The sequence below is a fragment of the Xiphophorus couchianus genome, chromosome 9 (assembly GCF_001444195.1).
Source record: "Xiphophorus couchianus chromosome 9, X_couchianus-1.0, whole genome shotgun sequence".
NCBI classification, from domain to species: Eukaryota; Metazoa; Chordata; class Actinopteri; order Cyprinodontiformes; family Poeciliidae; genus Xiphophorus; species Xiphophorus couchianus.
Window position 1 is genome coordinate 31846723 of NC_040236.1, and position 18940 is coordinate 31865662.

General features: G+C 38.5%; 1 protein-coding gene across 1 annotated transcript in view; it reads right to left on the reverse strand.

Annotated features, from left to right (window-relative positions):
- The window catches only part of fndc7b (fibronectin type III domain containing 7b), a 61533-nt gene that overhangs the window by 30461 nt on the left and 12132 nt on the right, over positions 1-18940 (reverse strand). The window contains exons 14-29 of the mRNA XM_028026987.1: positions 17780-18043; positions 16977-17237; positions 15814-16074; positions 14859-15116; positions 13479-13742; positions 12447-12707; positions 12070-12330; positions 10415-10681; positions 9187-9450; positions 8247-8504; positions 6843-7106; positions 4712-4972; positions 3454-3714; positions 2048-2311; positions 763-1023; positions 409-669 (exon numbers count right to left, since the gene is read on the reverse strand). Coding sequence (XP_027882788.1) covers positions 409-669; positions 763-1023; positions 2048-2311; positions 3454-3714; positions 4712-4972; positions 6843-7106; positions 8247-8504; positions 9187-9450; positions 10415-10681; positions 12070-12330; positions 12447-12707; positions 13479-13742; positions 14859-15116; positions 15814-16074; positions 16977-17237; positions 17780-18043 — 4191 coding nt within the window. The remainder of the gene's footprint in view (positions 1-408; positions 670-762; positions 1024-2047; positions 2312-3453; positions 3715-4711; positions 4973-6842; positions 7107-8246; positions 8505-9186; positions 9451-10414; positions 10682-12069; positions 12331-12446; positions 12708-13478; positions 13743-14858; positions 15117-15813; positions 16075-16976; positions 17238-17779; positions 18044-18940) is intronic.

Here is an 18940-nt window from a genome sequence, read left to right on the forward strand (position 1 = left end):
TCTGAAGGAGCTGAGTGGAGGTGTTGTGAAGCTTGGAAACTGCAGCTCAGAGGCGGAGCTGTGTCTCGAAGGCGGGGCTAGGTCCACCAGGCGTTTTTCACAGCTTGAATGGTTGCCATGGCGACCGATTTCTCAAACATGCACAAAAGAATCAAGGCAACTGTCCAGGTTTGTATTTGATGAGGGAATTTTAAAAAAGTCTTTTTTTTAACTTTTTTGGCTAAAAAAGTAAATTTTGCATAACAATGCCCCTTTAATTTGGTTTGCATTAAATTTTTTTGCTGCATTGTTTGGTTTTGATTGCTATAATTAGAACTGTAGCCATTTACTAGGTGTTTTAGTTGAATCTGCCGACTTGTGTTGCGTTATATTTTGATCTGATTCTGTTCCTTTATTTAGCTGGCCCACCTGTTTTAACTTGCTTCACGGGGCTGTGGGAGCTGTTGCAGGCCTTATCCTGGGCCGTCACCGTCGCATCGTACGTCGTCCCACACTCCATATTTTGCACCACGCAGTAATTCTTTTCCGTGGTGCAGATGTTGACGTGGCCCTTGGCGCTCACTACGGAAGCCTGGAAGCGTGTGAAGTAGCCTGTGGATTCCCAGGTCACGTTGAGGACTCCAGATGGACAGTCGAGATGTATCTCAATGTTCTCTGGAACACATGGAGCTACAGAGGAAGCACAAAGAGTTATCTGAAGGCCTAATCACCCAGCAGGTTTAGCAGTTTTTTGCAGAAAACAGGATAATTATACATATTCACCAGTGTGAATCGTTTTTATTTCACTCTTGGCTCCAAAGCAGGTTGAATCGATGCCGACGACATAAACGTCGTACTTCTGTCCACACAGCAGTTTAAGTATTTGGCAGGTGGTGCTGCTTGTGTTGCACGACCACTTGCGACCATTTCTATTTTCAGCCACGGCCATGTAGGACATGGAACCCTGCGAGTCTTGCCACGACACCGAGATGTTGTTGGATGTACAGGAAGAGCTGACCGTGAGGTTGGTGGGAGGACACGGAGCTGGTGGAGGGAAAGGGATCATTTTTATACGCCGTAGCAGCAGGTACCACAGGGAAAGCATGGCTTCGTAAAATAAATTATGCTCTAAAGGAGAACATTTGTGCAAAATTCCCTTTTTGCACATTTTTGTACTTCCATTTGGGTTTCTACTGCTTCTAAAAACAGCATAAAGAAAACCACCCAACTGTTTTTTGGCAATAAGTTCATGTTTATTGGTTTCTGGAAAATTTAAAAACCTCTGAAATCAGCAAATCAGCAGGTCACCTAGCAACCCCGGCCGAGTTACACCTGTTACCTAGCAACACAGTTAGAGCTGCGTCAAGATTGGTCACCTGGTTCTACTGCTGTATGCGCTGTACAATGGCTGCTGGAAAAGACAGGCGTTTTGTTGTTGACTTAACATTCAGAAACCACTTGCTGCATTCTTGTTGGTTGTGCAGGAGGCTCTACTTCTGTTTTTCAAAGATTTACAGTTGTATAATTGTGCACCTGCTGGCAGCCATTTTCATGTGTGAGTGTAAACACTGAGTTGGGGGTGTGGCCAGCAGCAGCTTATTTGGATTTAAAGTAACAAGAGACTTTTTTCCAATACAGGGGTTGGAAAAAACCCCACTTGTATTTAGGGTTGAAAGGATTAATCAGATTAATTGCGATTATTGAAATAGTCGTCAGCTAAGTTAGTGATCGATTAATTGGTAACTGGAGTATACAGACTCAAAAAGCCATTTGCTGGAAAAACAACATATTCAGAGCAGAAATTAAGTCAAAGCTGTAAAAAATATATACAGACATTTGCATTTAAGATAAATAACCTTTGTTTGTAAATATGTTTTATCCAAAACTTGTGGTATAGTTTTAGCTTCACCTGGTTCAAATTCTTAGGCAATAAAATGTTTATTTCCTTATTTATTTGCTTGTATTGTATAAAAAAGGCTTAAGTGGTTAGAGGAAAAATCCGTAGAGTGTGGCGGCTTTTTATTTGATTAATCGTCAGAATAATCGATTGCTGAAGTTCCAGGCCTACCTGTGTTTATTGTGTTCCAGTTCTGGTTCGGACTGGGGCAGTTCTGTCCCTGCCCACTGACGCTGACTCTGTAGCTGTCGGCGCAGCTCAGAGACGTGATGTTGCAGGACGAGCCGTTGGTCGAGCAGCTTTTCTCTTCCGCCGTGTTAAAAGAATCGGCCAAGACGTTGTAATAGAGGATGCCGCTGCCAGGAGTCCAAGACACAGAGACTGCGTTGGTGTTACAGTCCAGCGACGTCCGCAAGCCGCTGTAGGGACACGGATCTAGACAAAGGAGGATGCAAAAAAAAAAACATTTTATGTTGGTTTTACCAAATGATAAATCAAAGAACATCAGTTGGTTTATATAGAGAAGGAAACATTGTTTTGCCAAAGATGAATGCATCTGTATGGTCTGCATTATAAATTAACTAAATTTTTTTAAAATTTTGAAATTGTGACATGAAGCATAAAATAAATGTGTAAATATTCATAACAGCTGATCCAGAAAGCTGCTGCTGGTGTTCTGACTAAAACCAGGAAGATAGAGCACATCACCTCAGTTCTACAGTCCTTCCACTGAGAGAATAAACTTTAAAATACTTCTGTTAGTTTACAAATCACTGATCGGCTTAGCACCATAGGAGCATTCAGCTTCTATGCATCACAAATCTGGTACAAACCTCTGGAAAACAGCTGAAACACTCAGTTCCTTTAAATTGGGGCTAAAAACCAGCCTTGATTGCCAATGATTCTATTTGCAAATAATTTCTATTTGGATGATTTCTTTCATTTTGGGAGATCAGTGACAAGGCGATTTATATGTGACACCGATCTTATTTACCTTATCTAGAAAGGTCCTCTGCTGTTAGAGAGGTTTGACTGACCGACTGGCCCACCAGGTCATGTCTGCATGTCTGTAGTTAACAAATATTGTCAACTCAGCCACTTTCTTACTACATTTATTTATAAGAAAAAAGGTATCGGCCAAAATCGGAATCGGCAGGTCTGGCTTTTTAAAGATTGGTGAGAAAACTGGGATCAGTGCATCCATTCTACAAACCCAGCTTAGAGTCGCTTTCCAATCATAATAAATGAAACAATGGCCGACATATTTGGTGTTTAACAGTGGCAATGTTTACTGGTCTTCTCAATGGTTCACTGTGTGTATTTTTATGATATAAAGCACTCTGAACTGCCTTGTTGCTGAAATGCGCTATACAAATTAACTTGATTGATTGATTGATGTATTAGGACTCTACATTCTAGACTAAAGCCCAGCTTGTATTTATAATTGTAGGCAGGACGTCATAACCATTGGATTCTTCCTACTCCTGTTTGAACTGAATATGAAATTTTTTATTTTTTATGTTTGAGGTTGATTTTGTACCTTTTTTATGAACTCTTGTCCATCTGAGTCGTCTTACCTGAGCTGATGGTGATGGCTTCACTCTGCGCACTGACGCAGGTGTCATGCTGAGCCACCACTGTGATGTTGTAGTCCTGCCCGCACTCCAGGTAGACAAAGTCGCAGTCGATGCTCGCGCTGTTGCACTGGGCTTTGTAGCCGCGGCTTCCCCGGGCGTAGACGGTGTACGAAGCGGCGCCGAGCGCGTCGTCCCACGTCACAGCCGTGATGCTGCTCTCACAGTCCACGCTCGCTTTGACGTGTGTGGGGATGCAGGGAGCTTTTAAGAGAACACAGAGATTCATTTGAAATTGTTCAAGGACAATTGTAATCTCTAAATGTAATATATTGGTTTGAAATTAAGTCAATGCACAGGCATCCTTAAAAAGTCTTGAAGTCTAAAATAAAGTCCTTTACAAATAAATAACAACAAATAAATCAATTGCATGATCATTTTAAAAGAGCTCAATAATTTCTATGTGCATGATGTACACTGCTCAAAAAAATAAAGGGAACACTTAAACAGGTGTTTAACACTTAAAGTGTTCCCTTTATTTTTTTGAGCAGTATATTTCTCTTTTTTTTGTTTCTTTTTTCCTCTTTTCTACCAAAAACTGGATGACAAACGTCTTCATCTTTGGTCTCAGCCAGACTTTTTTTGTTTTGTTTACAGAGAATTCATAATTCATTTTATTTGTTGTTTCTGTTGTTTTGTTTATTTGTCTTGAATATTTAAAATGTCTTCCAGTTCCAGTGTGAAATGTTAATAATAATTTAGAGTTTACTGATCTTTGAGAATGTGTTCTTGCTTTATTACGTCCTTATCGTTGTATGACTTGAAAATGGTCTCAAAACAACAACATTATCAATTATCTCAATAACTTCTGGGACAATTTATCGTTCAGCAAAATTTGTTACCGTGGTAATCTCGTTTGAGTCTAGTTAGCATTAGCAGCTAGTTAGCATTAGCTGCTGGAATAATGTGAAATGTACTGAAGTAGATAGAAACAAATAAAGATATTTAAGAAATACATCATTGGAACTAGCCAATCAGTGTTTGCTCTTTAGAAATGTCTGTTTTACAAAACTCTTCTCAATATATAATTCTTTTTCTATGTTTTGTTGTGATATAGGTCTTAAATTTTAATCATAATGATCTTAAAAGTCTTAAATTTGAGTTAGTGAAACCAGTAGAAACTCTGTTATTGCACATTTGTCGTAGCTAACATCAATTTTGACCAACTGTTTCTCAGTTTGTCGAGCTGCTTTTCTCTTACCGGTGCTGAGCTCCTTAGCAGCAGCGGGTTCGCTGCTGCAGGAGTTGGTGTAGCCGACGACATTGATGGCGTATTTTTTCCCACACTGCAGCTGGTGGAAGGTGCAGTTGGAGCTGCTGGAGTTGCAGACGCTGGTCTGTCCTCTGCTGTCCACGGCGGTCACCACCTGACGCTGATCCGGACCCGAGTTCTCCCAGGTGACCATCGCCACGTCGGTGCTGCACTCCAGATTCACTGAGACGTTGGCTGGTTTGCAGGGAGCTGGAGCCAAAAGAGGAAGAAAACATTAATAAAATGGACAAGAGTTGTTAGACAGATATCTGCCAGGTTCCACAGGAAAATTATTTCACTTATAAAGGCCCCAACAAACTCAGCTGCTCTTCAGTCCGCGGAGGTCCAACAGGACTCAAAGCTGATGTCCACAAAGATAATTTTTTATGACCGTGTACGCGTACTCTGTGTCGCACATTAAACTACCCAGTGGAAACAGTGTTCACATCGAACTGGTTTTCATGTGACGCCAGGCTGATAGGGTTGAGAATAAGGGTTTTATGAGTTCATGCTGTTTCAAAGTTGACATCAACATGATAACAGTCAACATAAAGTTGTCACGGGGACGTGACAGACATGTAACAGCAACAGGCTTTATATATTCAAGCAAATATTGACATGGTGAATTATGCAAAAAACAAGACATCATCCCAGACTTCTTTATCAGCAGCGGAGCAGAGAGGTGGTCCGTTAAGTTGAGTCTGACTTTTTATTTTTTTTCCTCAAACAGCAAGGAAAGGATGATCGGGTATGTGCTCATTTTCAATTGCTGCACAAATTATTACACCGATCACAATTGTGCTTTTGTGCTTTTTGTGTCAGACTTTATCGCCTTCGAACATTAGTTATTTTTGGTTGAGAAATGAGAACTATTAAGAAATGAGAGCTATTAAAATCAGAGTCGCCTAAATTTGTGCTTTAATTAACAAAGCTTATTGAATGGATCCTGATTACAGCTAAAGCCAGCGCAGCCTCCTGCTGCTCCTCTGCCCGCAGTAGGAGGCTGCGCTGGCTCCGGGCAGCGGCTCACTGTCTTTGTTGGATGAACCGACATGTGACTGCCATTCTCTGTCCTGCACTGAGAGGTGAGTTAAGGTGGAGGAGAAACAGAGCTAGGCGCCCAGATAGTTCATCTAACTTGCTGGTTCTCATTAAGATTGTGTGAAATAAAGGAATTTGTCACGAGAAAATTTTAGGTAATCAGTACGCCCGAGTATGTTGGGGCCTTAACACAGGAAAAACGCCAGAAGTGAAATAATCTGCTGAGGAACTAGTGCTATTTTTAAAATCCAAATTAAGAAATTATTGACTTAAAATAAGCTCCTGTGGCTTTCTGAAAAGTTACTTGTAAGTTAGTTTTGTCTTATTTCATTTGTACTAAAATATTTGCTCTAGAAATTAGACCAAAAACACTTGGTAATATTTTGTGTTTTGCAGTGTAATTGATTGTATAAATGTATTACTTCAATTCAGGACCACTCACATCTGCAGATATATTTAAAAATTCCTAAACTTCAGCCATGGCCAATAGCTCTGGTGTAGATTAGTAATCCATTAATCATTAATTGGAATATATGGACCCAAAACAAAGCTATTTTCTGAAAAAACAGCATATTCAGAGCAGTGATTAAGCCAAACTTGTACAAAAAATAACATTTTGCAATTAAGATAATAATACAAAACCCATGTCTGTAAATATTTTCTACTAAAGACACCTCAAGTGGCAAAGTTTTAGCTTCATCTGGTTCCAATTCTGTGAAAACAACAAAATCTTCTTCTATGCACTTTTTGATATCCAATTACAAATTAATCTGCAAATGATCAAGCTTATACTTAAGGAATGCTATTATTGCATTTTTGGAAATAAAATGTTTACATATTTATTTTAAAAAGGATTAACAAATTAAATGAAAATTTGCAGAATGTGCCTTTTGTCTACCCAATTAATAAATTAATCATCTAAATAATCAATTACTAAAATAATCAGTAATTGCAGCCCAGCTCTAATTTACCCATCTGATTGGATAAATCCCTTATGTTTTAGCAAAAGGTTGAGCTGAATCTGTTTGGTTTTCCTTACCTGAGTAAATCTGGTAGTCTGAGCCATCTATGGTCCTGCAGTCGATGGAGGCCGTGGTGACGACGATGCTGTACAGGACGCCGCATTTCAACCTCTGGATGGTGCACTGAGTGCCGGCCGAGTTGCAACTCGCACGCGTGTTGTCGCTGCCGATGGCGAATGCCGTGTACATGCCAATGTCACCGATTGTTCCTCTCCACTGCACCAAGAAGGAGTTGGCTGTGCAGTTGAGCTCTGCTTCCACCTGGTCAGGCAGACATGGAGCTGATGGAGGAAGAGGTTGATTATCAGTCAATCAATCAATCAATCAATGAGCAGAGGAGGGCAGAGTTCCCAAAAACTATAGTCAATTTTTTAGAATAAGCTGAATTTAAAACAAAACACATTATATTTTAACACTTTTTGCATCAGCTGTGTACAACAATAATTATATAAACATAATTGTTTCTCACAATATTACACTTACATATTTATAAAATATAACAAAACAGGAACATATTAGGTTGTTGAATACAAAATTAAAACATGAAAAGATTAATTTATGTGAATCCCTCTTGAACAGAGATGCTCATAAAAATTACTGTCAGGTCGGAGGAGTGCAGACTTTATCACCTTCACAGCACATCAGCCATTTTTAGAGAAGTTAACGCTGCTAAACTGAATTAAGGTAAAACTTCAGCAGTTTCACAAGCGTTTATATTTTAAGGCCGAACCGAATAAAGTTTCTCCTTAAGTCCTTATATCTCGCCGCCATCTTTAATTCCTGTATCAACGGATCCGCTTAAGGGTGAGCAATGGCGCCCTCTGCTGGGCGACCGCCAAACTACCACACTGAAAGGGCTCAATAAATTCGCATTATTAAACTTAGACATATTTGTAAAATACAACAAAACATGAATATATTAGGCTGCTGAATCAAGACATAAAAGATGAAATAATTAAAATATGTGAAACAATAAATCCCCAATGAACAGAGATGTTCATTCAAATTACTGTCAGACTTTATCGCCTTCGAACATTAGTTATTTTTGGTTGAGAAATGAGAACTATTAAGAAATGAGAGCTATTAAAATCAGAGTCGCCTAATTTTGTTCAACAGTTTGTCGATTGTTTATATTTCCAAACAGAACCGGATAAAGTGCATTTTCATGTTAAACCGGGCTCTCTTTCGTGCCGTTCTTAAATAGCGCCGCCATCTTGTATGTCTGTATAAACGGACCAGCCGGGCGGACCAGCGGCGCCCTCTACTGGACGGAGGCCAAACTACAACACTAAAAGACTAATCGGATGTTGTTAGATAATCGATAATAACTAATCCTAATCTAATAAACCATTAATCTGCAATTAATCGTAAATCTGTCAGAGTAGATTAAAAAACACAAACAAACACAGGTTTTCATTTACCTGAGACAAAGGTCAAAGCGGTTGATCGGCTGCTGTTGCAGGTTACAGTGGAGGCGACCACGACGGCGGAGTACTGGCGTCCACAGTCCACCTTTACGGAGCAGCTGGTTGTGTTGGTAGAGCAGGAATCCACGTGACCGTGCGTACCGGTGAAGGTGGCGGTGTAGGAAACGGCGTATCTGCTGGGAGCCCAGCTCAAAGTCGCCAGATTGGTGCCGCATTCAGTTTTTACAGTCAGGTTGCTGGGAGGGCAAGGAGCTGAAAACAAGAAGAATTTTTAAAAAACTGCACTGAAAAAACTTTTATTTGACAACTATAGATCATGAAATTTGATTGGAAATCCAGCACAAGAAGAATATATACTCAACCTTAAATAAAAATAGAAAAGAATAAAAAATTCCAGTTATATTTAAATATTATTTCCAATTACATTGCAAAGAAAACACAGTCTCACACCAAGTATTTCTGGTCTAGTTTCTATTCAAGTGCACTAAATATCTTAGTGCACTTGAAATAAAACTAAACTAACTTATAAGTAACTTTTTAGCAAGATATACAAGCTTGTTTTAAGTCAACAAGTGCTTAATATTGATGGAAACTTTCTGGTTACAGTGGCAGGTATTATTTACTTAAAATAAGCTCCTATATCTTGAAGAAAAGTTCCTTTTACGTCTTATTTCAAGTGTACTTAAGACATTCCAACTAGAAACTAGATAAAAAATACTTGGAAGAATTTTCTAATTTTGCAGCGCTAAGACCCGCCTCCTGGCTCAGACTGGTTGAGAAAAGAGATCAATTTTTTAAGAAATATTTTTTCATAAAAGTTACACACTGCAGCTTTAAGAAAGTTTTCAGTGTCTGGAGTGTCTATTCCATCATAAAAATATTTTATTTAATCAAAAAGTATTTGACTGCAGCTGCTAAGCGTCCAGATATGTACCCGTTTCAGCTTCGATTTGCTTGCTGAAGACGCTGCTGCACTCAGAGTTCACTGCGGCGACCTTGAACGTGTACATCTCGCCGCAGCGCAGCCCGCTGATCACGCGGAACGGCTGAGACGATGAGTAGTTGGCGACCGACCCGCCGTCCTTCTGGGAGAGAATGAAGTACTGAGCTCCGGTTTCCGGACTCAGGTCCCAGCTAACGGTGATGTTGTTGTTGCTGCAAGTTGTCACAGCAGCCACAGCGGTGGGCGGGCAGATCACTGTAAACAAGACGAAAAATATATATTTTATTCTATTTGTTTGTGTAGTAAAAACTCACATAAAGTAATAGTTAATTTTGACTTCATTGAACCACAGAATTCATAAAAAAATGCAGAACATAATCTAATTTCTATTTAGAAAGAAAATAATCAATTATTTCTATTGCTATTTACAAATACATAAATAATTTGCACTTATAAACATGTAATTTAAAGCATTTATTTATTGTTATGGGCAAAAAGTATATGGAGGACAGAGTATGCCAAAATTGGCATTAATATTATAATAAATATTTCATAAAGTAATTAATGTGTCAAATATTGCATCCAAAAAATTAAAAATAAAAACAATTAGAACTTTCCCAACTTAAGTGATAATGCAGTGTAATATAAATTAATATTATAATTTTCTACAGTATAAGTTTAATATTATTACTATTACTTAATTTTCCAGTTTATTTACAATCTTACCATTTCAGTAGTTTCCTTTTCTTCTTTCATTACGTAAATTTTGCACTTATTTGATACAATTTTATTCACAATTATTTTTTCAAATTTGTTGCACATTTTGTATTCATTTGTTTTTTAGCATAATATTTTTTTGTTTATTATTCATTAATTATATTCTCCTGCTGCAACATTGTGTTTCTCTATGACTATTTTCAAATGTCCTTTATTTTTATAAATAAACATATTTTCCTCACCCTTTTCCTTGTTTAACTAGTCACTATAATTCTGCACTATTTTTATTTTTTGCATTTTTCCTTCTAACAGGTTTGAGTATTTTTCGAGATAAATATTTTTTCTGAAATCATTTATTTAAAAAACCCAAAAAAAACTATGCTGTGCTGTTTAATTCTGTGAACAGAGATTGTCCAATGTGAAATGTGTTTTTTATTTTATGTGAAAGGAACCAAAAAGGTTGACTTATTGCTAAACAATGACCACAGTTTGTGTGTCTGACCTGTTTTGAACATGAGCGGATCACTGGGTTCGCTCCGGCAGCCTCTCTCTATGGTTGCCACGGTGATGGCGACCGTCTCACCGCAGTTCAGGTCCGTGAGCGAACAGTTGGTTCCGTCGGTGGAGCAGCTGTGGACGCGTTTGTCCAGGACGGAGGGCACGGTCGTAACGTCATACGTCTCGGCTCGCAGCGCAGCGTCCCAGGTCACACGACCCACGTTACCAGCGCACTGCAAAGACGCTTGGATGTTTGTAGGAGGACAGGAGCCTGAGGGAGAGTTTTTATGAAATATTACTTCACTACGCCGCAAAAACACAAAATCTGACGACGTAGTTTGTCTATTTTCTACTGCAAATATCTTATTACACTTCAAATAAGACTAAACTAACTTACAAGTAACTTTTGAGAAAGTTACAGGAGCTCGTTTAGAGAACAAATCTGGAACAAACTTCCAGAAAACTGCAAAACAGCTGAAAGTTGTTTAAATCCTTTAAATCCTTTAAATCAAGGCTAAAAACCCACCTGTTTAGGGTTGCTTTTGAGCCATAAAAAATTAAACATTTATCAACATATTTCATGTGTGTTGATTTTGATGATGGAACTCGACAAAATGTGATTTCTAAATTTCTGTTTTTATGACGTGAAGCACTTTGAACCGCCTTGTTAAACAAATAAAATTTATTCATTCATTAATAGAAAAACTACTAGTTCCACTGGCAGATTATTTCACTTACAACTAGTAATTTTTCATCAATATTAATAAATTATTTACTTAAAACATGCTTCCATTTCTTCCTGAAAAGCTTGTAAGTTAGTTTTGGCTTACATTGAGTGTAATAAGATATTTACACTAGGACTGAAACAAAATTACTTTGTAAGACTTGGTGTTTTTGTAGTGTATTTTTATTTTATTTTTTTACCCCTCCAGGGGGTCTTTTTGTGGGCTCTAGTGTCCCTTATATGACAGTAGACTGACAGGAAACAGGAAAGGAGAGGGGGGAAGACATGTGGCAAATGTCGTCGGGTCCGGGAGTCGAACCCGCGACGGCCATGTCGAGGACTTAAGGCCTCCAAATATGGGTCGCGCTAACCGCTACGCCACCACGGCACGCCCCGTGTATTTTTATTTTAAAGAATGTGTTTCACATGTTACTACACTGCAAAAACACAAACTCTTACCAAGTATTTTGATCTATTCTCTAGTGCAAATATCTTAGTACACTTGAAATAAGACAAAACTAAGTTAGGAGTAACTTTTTTAGCAAGATACAGAAACCGGTTTCAGATCAATAATTCCTTAATGTTGATAAAATACTAGTTCCACTAGCAGATTATTTTACTTATAACAAGACATTTTTCCAATGCTATAAGTGATAAATATTCACTTATAACAAAACTGCCAGTGGAGCTATTAGTTTTTTTAATCAATATTCAATAATTATTTACTTTAAAATTGTTTTTATTTCTTGCTGAAAGTTACTTGCAAGTTAGTTTTGTCTCGTTGCAAAGTGAAAAAAATATTTGGACTAGAATGTTGTCAAAAATACAAAATACTTGGTAAGATTTTGTGTTTTTCCAGAAGAAAACTAAATTCCCCCACCTCCTCTAGAGGGCGCTGTGAAGTTACATTTTGACATTTATCATTTATGTCTCACCTGCTTGATAGGTGTATGGCTGCGTGTCTTGGCCTTTGCACTGGTTAGAGGAGGGGCTGACGACGATCATGTAGGTTTGAGAGCAATGCATGTTGGGTAATAAGCAAGTGGAGGTGTTTGTGGTGCAGAGCTTCAGGTCGCCGTCTCGTCCAGTCGCCGTCACGCTGTACAGCACCGCTCCGTCGCTGGGCTGCCATCTCACCTCCGCCGTGTTGTTCTTACACAACAGGGACGCGTTGAGGTTGGTGGGAGCGCAAGGAGCTGACACGAAGTGACACAAAACGGGGTTTTATTTTAAAAAATATTGATTTTGAAAAACCTTAATTACTAAGTTGCAGCACTACAGTAATCGCTAGCTACAGTCCTACGTGTCTTACCAGTCTGTATGTGAGTGACTCCAGGAATGCTGCTGTTGCAGTTGCTAGCCATTGCGATGACGTCTACTTGGTAGTTGCGGCTGCATCGCAGCGGCGGCAGAGAGCAGTCGGTGTTCTGGCTGGCGCTGCAGGAGACGGAATGGCCGCCTGTGTGGGCGCGAACGTAGTAGCTGTCCTGGCCCAGAACCTCGTCCCAGCTCACCAGAGCAATCCCAGATCCGCAGTAGTACTGGTACTCCACATTGGCCGGGGTACAGGGCGCTGATGGAGAGAAAACAGCTCCAACTTAATGGAAACTATGGCGACAACTTAGTCTCAAAAAGATTCAAAAAGCAGACAACAACATTTGTAAGAAATGTGAATGTGTACCTCGACACTGACATAAGAGTAAAGTTTCTCATATTGACACATTTCAAACTGTTTGTGTAGTAGTACTCTACAAATACAAATCTGCAAAAGCGCATTTATGAATCACCAGCTGCAGACGGACCAGTTAACACGGTCAGCTGGCCTGTGCTTCCAGCTTTAGAGACTTTCTTAGATGATGCTTGAGTTTCTGAGCCTTAACCTACGGAGGACGATTAGGAAAAAGTGAAGAATTCTGACTTTTATCAGAATTCACACCTTTTTCCTCTTAATTCTTACTTCTGATCTCAAATATTAAAGTCAGAATTTCATGAAAAATGTCAAATTTTTGAGATAAAAATGTCAAATTCTGAGAATATTCAAAATGCTGATAAAAAGTCAAAATTCTGGGGAAAAAATTTTAATTTTGAGAAAAAAGTCAAAAATCTGTGAAAATTATCAGAATTCTGATAGAAAGTTTAATTTCTCAGAGACCTGTCATAATTATGTGATGTAAAAGTCAATTTTGAGAAAAAAAATGACATAAATCCCATTTTATCTGCCTTGTTGCAGAAGTGTGCTACACAAATAAACTGGATTGATAGATACAAATCTTGTGCACATTGTGACTCATTTGAGCTTAATTTAGCTCCGTATAAGTCAATGTATTATTTATGTTGCTCAAACCTGTGATAATCTGGAAAGCAGAGCTGGGTTTGCTGGTGCACTGGACTCCGGTAGCGACAACCTGGACCGTGTAGGTGTGTCCACACAGCAGGTTACCCAGAATGCAGCTGGTGTTGGTGGAAGAGCTGCAGGACAGCGAGTGACCCCGGTCGGACGTAGCATTGACCGCTACGCTGACGGCGTCCTTATCCTCAACCCACGAAACCAAAGTGTTGTTAGTGACGCAGTAAGAAGAGTAATTCTTGATCACTGGAGTGCAGGGAGCTACATGGAAAAAGAAAAAAAAAACACAGAATATGAGTCGTGTTATTTAGAGCGACGTCTTAACGACGTAAATGTTTAAATTAAATGCTAGAAAGGTCATAAATGTGTGTTTTAGTTGGTTAGTCTGAGTCGGAGACACTTTCTCTCCCTTTGACATTCAATTTTACCCTTTTTCTTTAACTTTCTTAAATTTACAAAAAAAAATTTAAGACAATTTATGTATAACTTGATGTATATGAAATTTCATGTTTGAAATCTAAGCTAGGTGCTAAAACTGATCGAGTCAAAGTGATTCAATCAAATGTTTGGGTGAAACTGATGAGTTTTTGCCTCATTTTAAATTATTTTTAATGCACTGGAGCACAGCCACTGCGAATTAGGTAGTTAAATAAATTTATAAATAAATATTGAAATTTTAATCAATTATTTCTACATTTAATCATTTTTTTCTGTCCCTTATTTAGATTCCAATAATATTGATGGCTTTATTTATTTGGTAAATAAATAATATATATATTTTAATAAACAAATTTATTGTAACAACAACATATAGTATATAACCATGCACATTATGTACATTTTTGGAAGAGTGAGTCATTTAATTTACATTACAATACAATAAACATATATAATTAATGTGAAATATATTTCACATTAATTAATTTAAAGTTTGGGTAAAATTGTTTGGGAAAATTCCAAGAACTTAAATTTACAATATTCAGTGAAAAAAGAAAACTTTAAATATTATTAAATAATTTTGGTCTAGTTTCTAGTGTAAATATCTTAGTAGACTTGAAATAAGACAAAACTGATTTATAAGTAACTTTTCAGTAAGATTAAGAGCTTATTTTAAACAACTAATTCTTTAACATTGTTGAAAAAGTTCTAGTTTCACTGGCAGATTATTTCACTTATAACACGGCAAAAATGTATTTTTATAATGGAGCAAGAACTTTTTCATGAACATTAAGGATATATATTTGAAACAAGCTAAAGTAGCTCGCTGAAAAGCTACTTGTAAGTTAGTTTTGTCTTATTTTAGGTGTGCTAAGATATTTATACTAGAAACTGGACAAAATGACTTGGTAAGACTTTGTGTTTTTACAGTGTTCTCACCCGTTACTATGTTGGTTTTGGCCAGAATGGAGCTGTTGCACTTGGCGTCCCCGGCCAGCACGGTGACGGTGTAATTCTCTCCACACTGCAGCTTGCTCAGCTCACACGAGGTTCCGGTCGAGTTGCAGGAGTCCACAAGTCCGCCGGCCTGAGCGACGGCCGTGTAAAAGTTCGCTCCGGCGCTGGCGCTCCACGTCACCGTCGCCACTTCAGAGAGGCAGTTCAGAGACGCGGTGACGTTTGCAGGGTCACATGGAGCTGGAGATGCATGCAAGTTCACAAAGATATGGTGAATAAAATTAAAACCATGTTTCCACCTGAATAATCACCTTTTTTTCAATTCAAGTGGCATGAATTGTTCTCCAAGTCAACTGCATTGCATTAAAACCATTAAAAAAAGGAAAAGAGGTTAACAAAGTAACTATGTTGTCTTTTAAAAAAAAAAAACATTTTAAAGCCTGACACTAAAATAAATCAGCGTAATCACCATTTTGTAAAGTTTATAAATTCATAAGTTATTTCTGTTATATATGGGTTTGTCAGTTAAAATTAAATATACTTCCTTTGTATGGATGGAAGCCCACGTCTGCCACTATGATGATGGAAAAAATAAAATAAACATGGAAATAAGTCTCTTATAATTATGACTAAGCTATATGATAAGTATGAAATAATAACAATCTCATTATGAGAGAAGTCTATTTTTTGTCATTGGAATGGCAGAAATTGGCTTCCATACATAATATAATAGTAATATTGTGGATTTAAAAACATTTGGGAAGAAAATAAAACTGTATGCAATTGAGCTACAGTTCTTGTAGTTGGTGTGGAAAAAAATAAATGATGACTGATGGAGCAGGGGGAAATTATCATAAATAATCATGGAAAATATTATAAAGCACAGTAAAATGTTACATATAATAGGAACTGCCCGGTACTAAATGTAATCTTTTACCAGTTTTTGCGGAGACAGTGCTGCTCTTTGTGCTGTTGCACCTGTCGTTGATGGCCACCACGCTGAAATTATAAGTCTGAGCGCATCGCAGACTGGGGAAAGAGCAGATCTGGTTGGTGGTCAGACAGGAAGTGGAGACATCTCCCGGTCCGGTCAGGGTGGAGACGTAGTTTGTAGCTCCAGCAGCTGCAGCCCAGGACACCTGCAGGGTGTTGGTGGAGCACTCCACGTTGCCTTGGACGTTCACTGGGACACACGGGACTAAAAAGAAGAAGACATCAACCAGAAACGTGAGTGAGATTATACATGTTCCTACAAGTCTGAACCGGAAGAGATTCAAGCCATCTTGGTAGGCAAGTGGAGCACAACGCATTGCAGACCCATGGCTTCGAGACCAACATTTGAACTATGGGAGACTAGGTATACATAGTTCTTGTGATGTCACACTTCTGCAAACTTTGTAACTGACAGCCATCTTGGGTGCCAGTTGCTATGGAGTTCCTATGACAACAATAAACGATCCACAAGTTCAGATGTGGCTCTTGCCTCATTCCTATCTAACTTCCTATAAACAAAATAAGTACATTACAACTACTAGAGTACTCTACCCACCTCTGTGTAATACTAAGATAAACATCAGTGATATTTACTGTAGTACTTACTGCTGAGCTAGCAAAGTTAGCTTAACTAATGTAGCTTTTATCTGCTGGCTAAGGTGGACATGTAGCCTACATGTTTGTTACTAGATGTATTTACTTTGCCAGTCACCAGAACCTTGTTTTTCACACAAAGAGTTTGCTTCCACATTGATTTTATGAGTCCATGGACTTCAGGCCGTGAAGCTCCTCCATGTTGTCCTCACTCTTCCTCTTCACTAGCTAGTTAACTGTTTCGCAGTATGAGATCGGAGGCGGTTTGTCCACATCGTCTGACATATTTTCCTTCTCCGTCTCATACGGGTCGATCCTGACAGCAGCCATTTTGTTCATGTATCTTTTTTTAATATTTTGCCAAGAGTGTCCACATATTTTCTTTTTGTTGGTCTCATTAGCCAAGGGTCTGCTATGCTTTGCCCTTGCCTACCAAGATGGCGTGGATCACTTCGAGTTCAGAGTTGAAGTAACTTTGTATTATGTGAGAATAGTTCTGATTGGTGAACGTACCTGCATTCACAATCTGCTGGACGCTGCTCAGGCCTTCACATGTGCTGCTGATGGGCTTCACGCTCACGGTGTAGCGGTGACCGCACTGCAAGCCGGCTAAAGTGCATCTGTAGTCGGCAGTGAAGCAGCGGAGCACGGAGCCGCTAGCAGACACGGCGCTGGTGCTGTAGTTGACCGGGAGGGATCCAGGCGTCCAGCTGATGCTCAGATCGTTGGTGCTGCAGTTCAGCTGGGTGATTACGCCCTGAACAGCACATGGGGCTGAAGAAGACGTAGGAATAATAGTTTTACTTTGTGTAGTTAGTGGTAACCTCTACTCATCAATCAGTATACTGTTCAATATTATGAATTGGCCTGTCACAATAACAAATGTTGGTGGACGATAAATTGTGCCAGAAGTTATTATGATAAATGATAATATTGTTTTTCTGAGACCATTTTAAAGTAAATTAGTCGTAATAATGCAAGAACACATGACCAAAGATTAATAAACTTTAAATTCTAATGAACATTTAACACTGGAACTGGAAGAGATATTAAATATCCAAAAATAAATAAACAAAACAACAAAAAAATTAATTATTACGTTTCTGTAAACATAATTACCCTTCAAAAAAATGTTATCGGAATAGAAATTATCCTGCTAATTTTAATTTATACTGCAATTAATTAATTAATTAATTAATTGCTTTTTTCAACAGGTTAACTTCTAGGTAAAGTAAATAGGAGACACCAAGAAAAATTCATTAGAAAATTAAAAAGTTAAAACTAATAAGTGGAAATGAAAAAATTGTGTTTCTCACCAGTTGTGAGATTGACTGGTTGGCTGTCTGCAGTTCGACAGTCACCGTCTGACGCCGACACGGTGAAGCTGTACTGTTTGCCACATTGCAGGCCCGTCAGCTGGCATCCTAGTGTCAGGCCAGGGTCACAGGTCACCGTGTGTCCGTCCAAGCTGCTCGCCTTTCCAGTGTAGGACGCAGCGTTGGGGCTGCTGCCCCAGCTTAACTTGGCAGAGTTATCAGAGCAGTTAATGGAGGCAGTGAGCTGAGAAGGAGGGCAAGGCTCTGCAGGGGAAAAAGTTACAGCAATTAATGTTAATTAGTTTGCAGCAAATATAAATCTGAAAAGTGTGGTGTGCATTTTATTCAGTCATTAAGTTGATGCTTGTAGAAGCTTTGCCACAGTTGCAGCTATACACTGAAATATTTGCACAATCTTCACTGAATTATTATTCTAATTGTTTGGGAATATTCTAAGGATATTTAAAATCACCAGTTATTATGCTGGTTTTAGGAACCAATGGAGCTGCTGTACTCTGTGTCCGCTGCCAGACTTTTAACAGATAAAAAATGTAGCCACATTTTTCTCAATCTTCACCAACTTGTACAGAAAGCACCAGTGAATGGAGTTTCTCAAGTCTTACCACGTTCTGATATGGCTGAAAAACTTTATTACTGTTTCATATCAGTTGATATTGAGAATTATTGATTTGTTTTTTGTTTGTTTTAAATATCTGAAATACAGCCAAACTGGTAGCATGACCTTTCCTATTTTATCCACAGTTTTCTCTCCAGGCCGCTGTTTATTTTTAAGCAGTTATGAGGCACACTGGCAAAACTTGAATCTGCTGCTGCACAAGTTACTCAGGAGGTTGTTGCTAGGCAACCAAAGAATTTGTGTGTTAGTCTATGCCACCAACTTTCTTAATCTCACAGTGAGAGATTATGTCCAAACTTTTTGTCAGGTGGGCCAAAACTGTCAGTTCAAAATTACTCACAGGACAATAAAATGATAAAAAGTCATCCAAAAAATAAAGTAGTCAAATTTTTTTTTCTTTTTTTTTAAGTTAATGGATGTTACTAATTTTAGATCTAAAACGTTAAAATGATTTTGCATGTTTGCTGTGTTAAGAAAGGCATCTAGTTTTCACATTCTCTTGGGCTCGAATGAGCAAATTTACT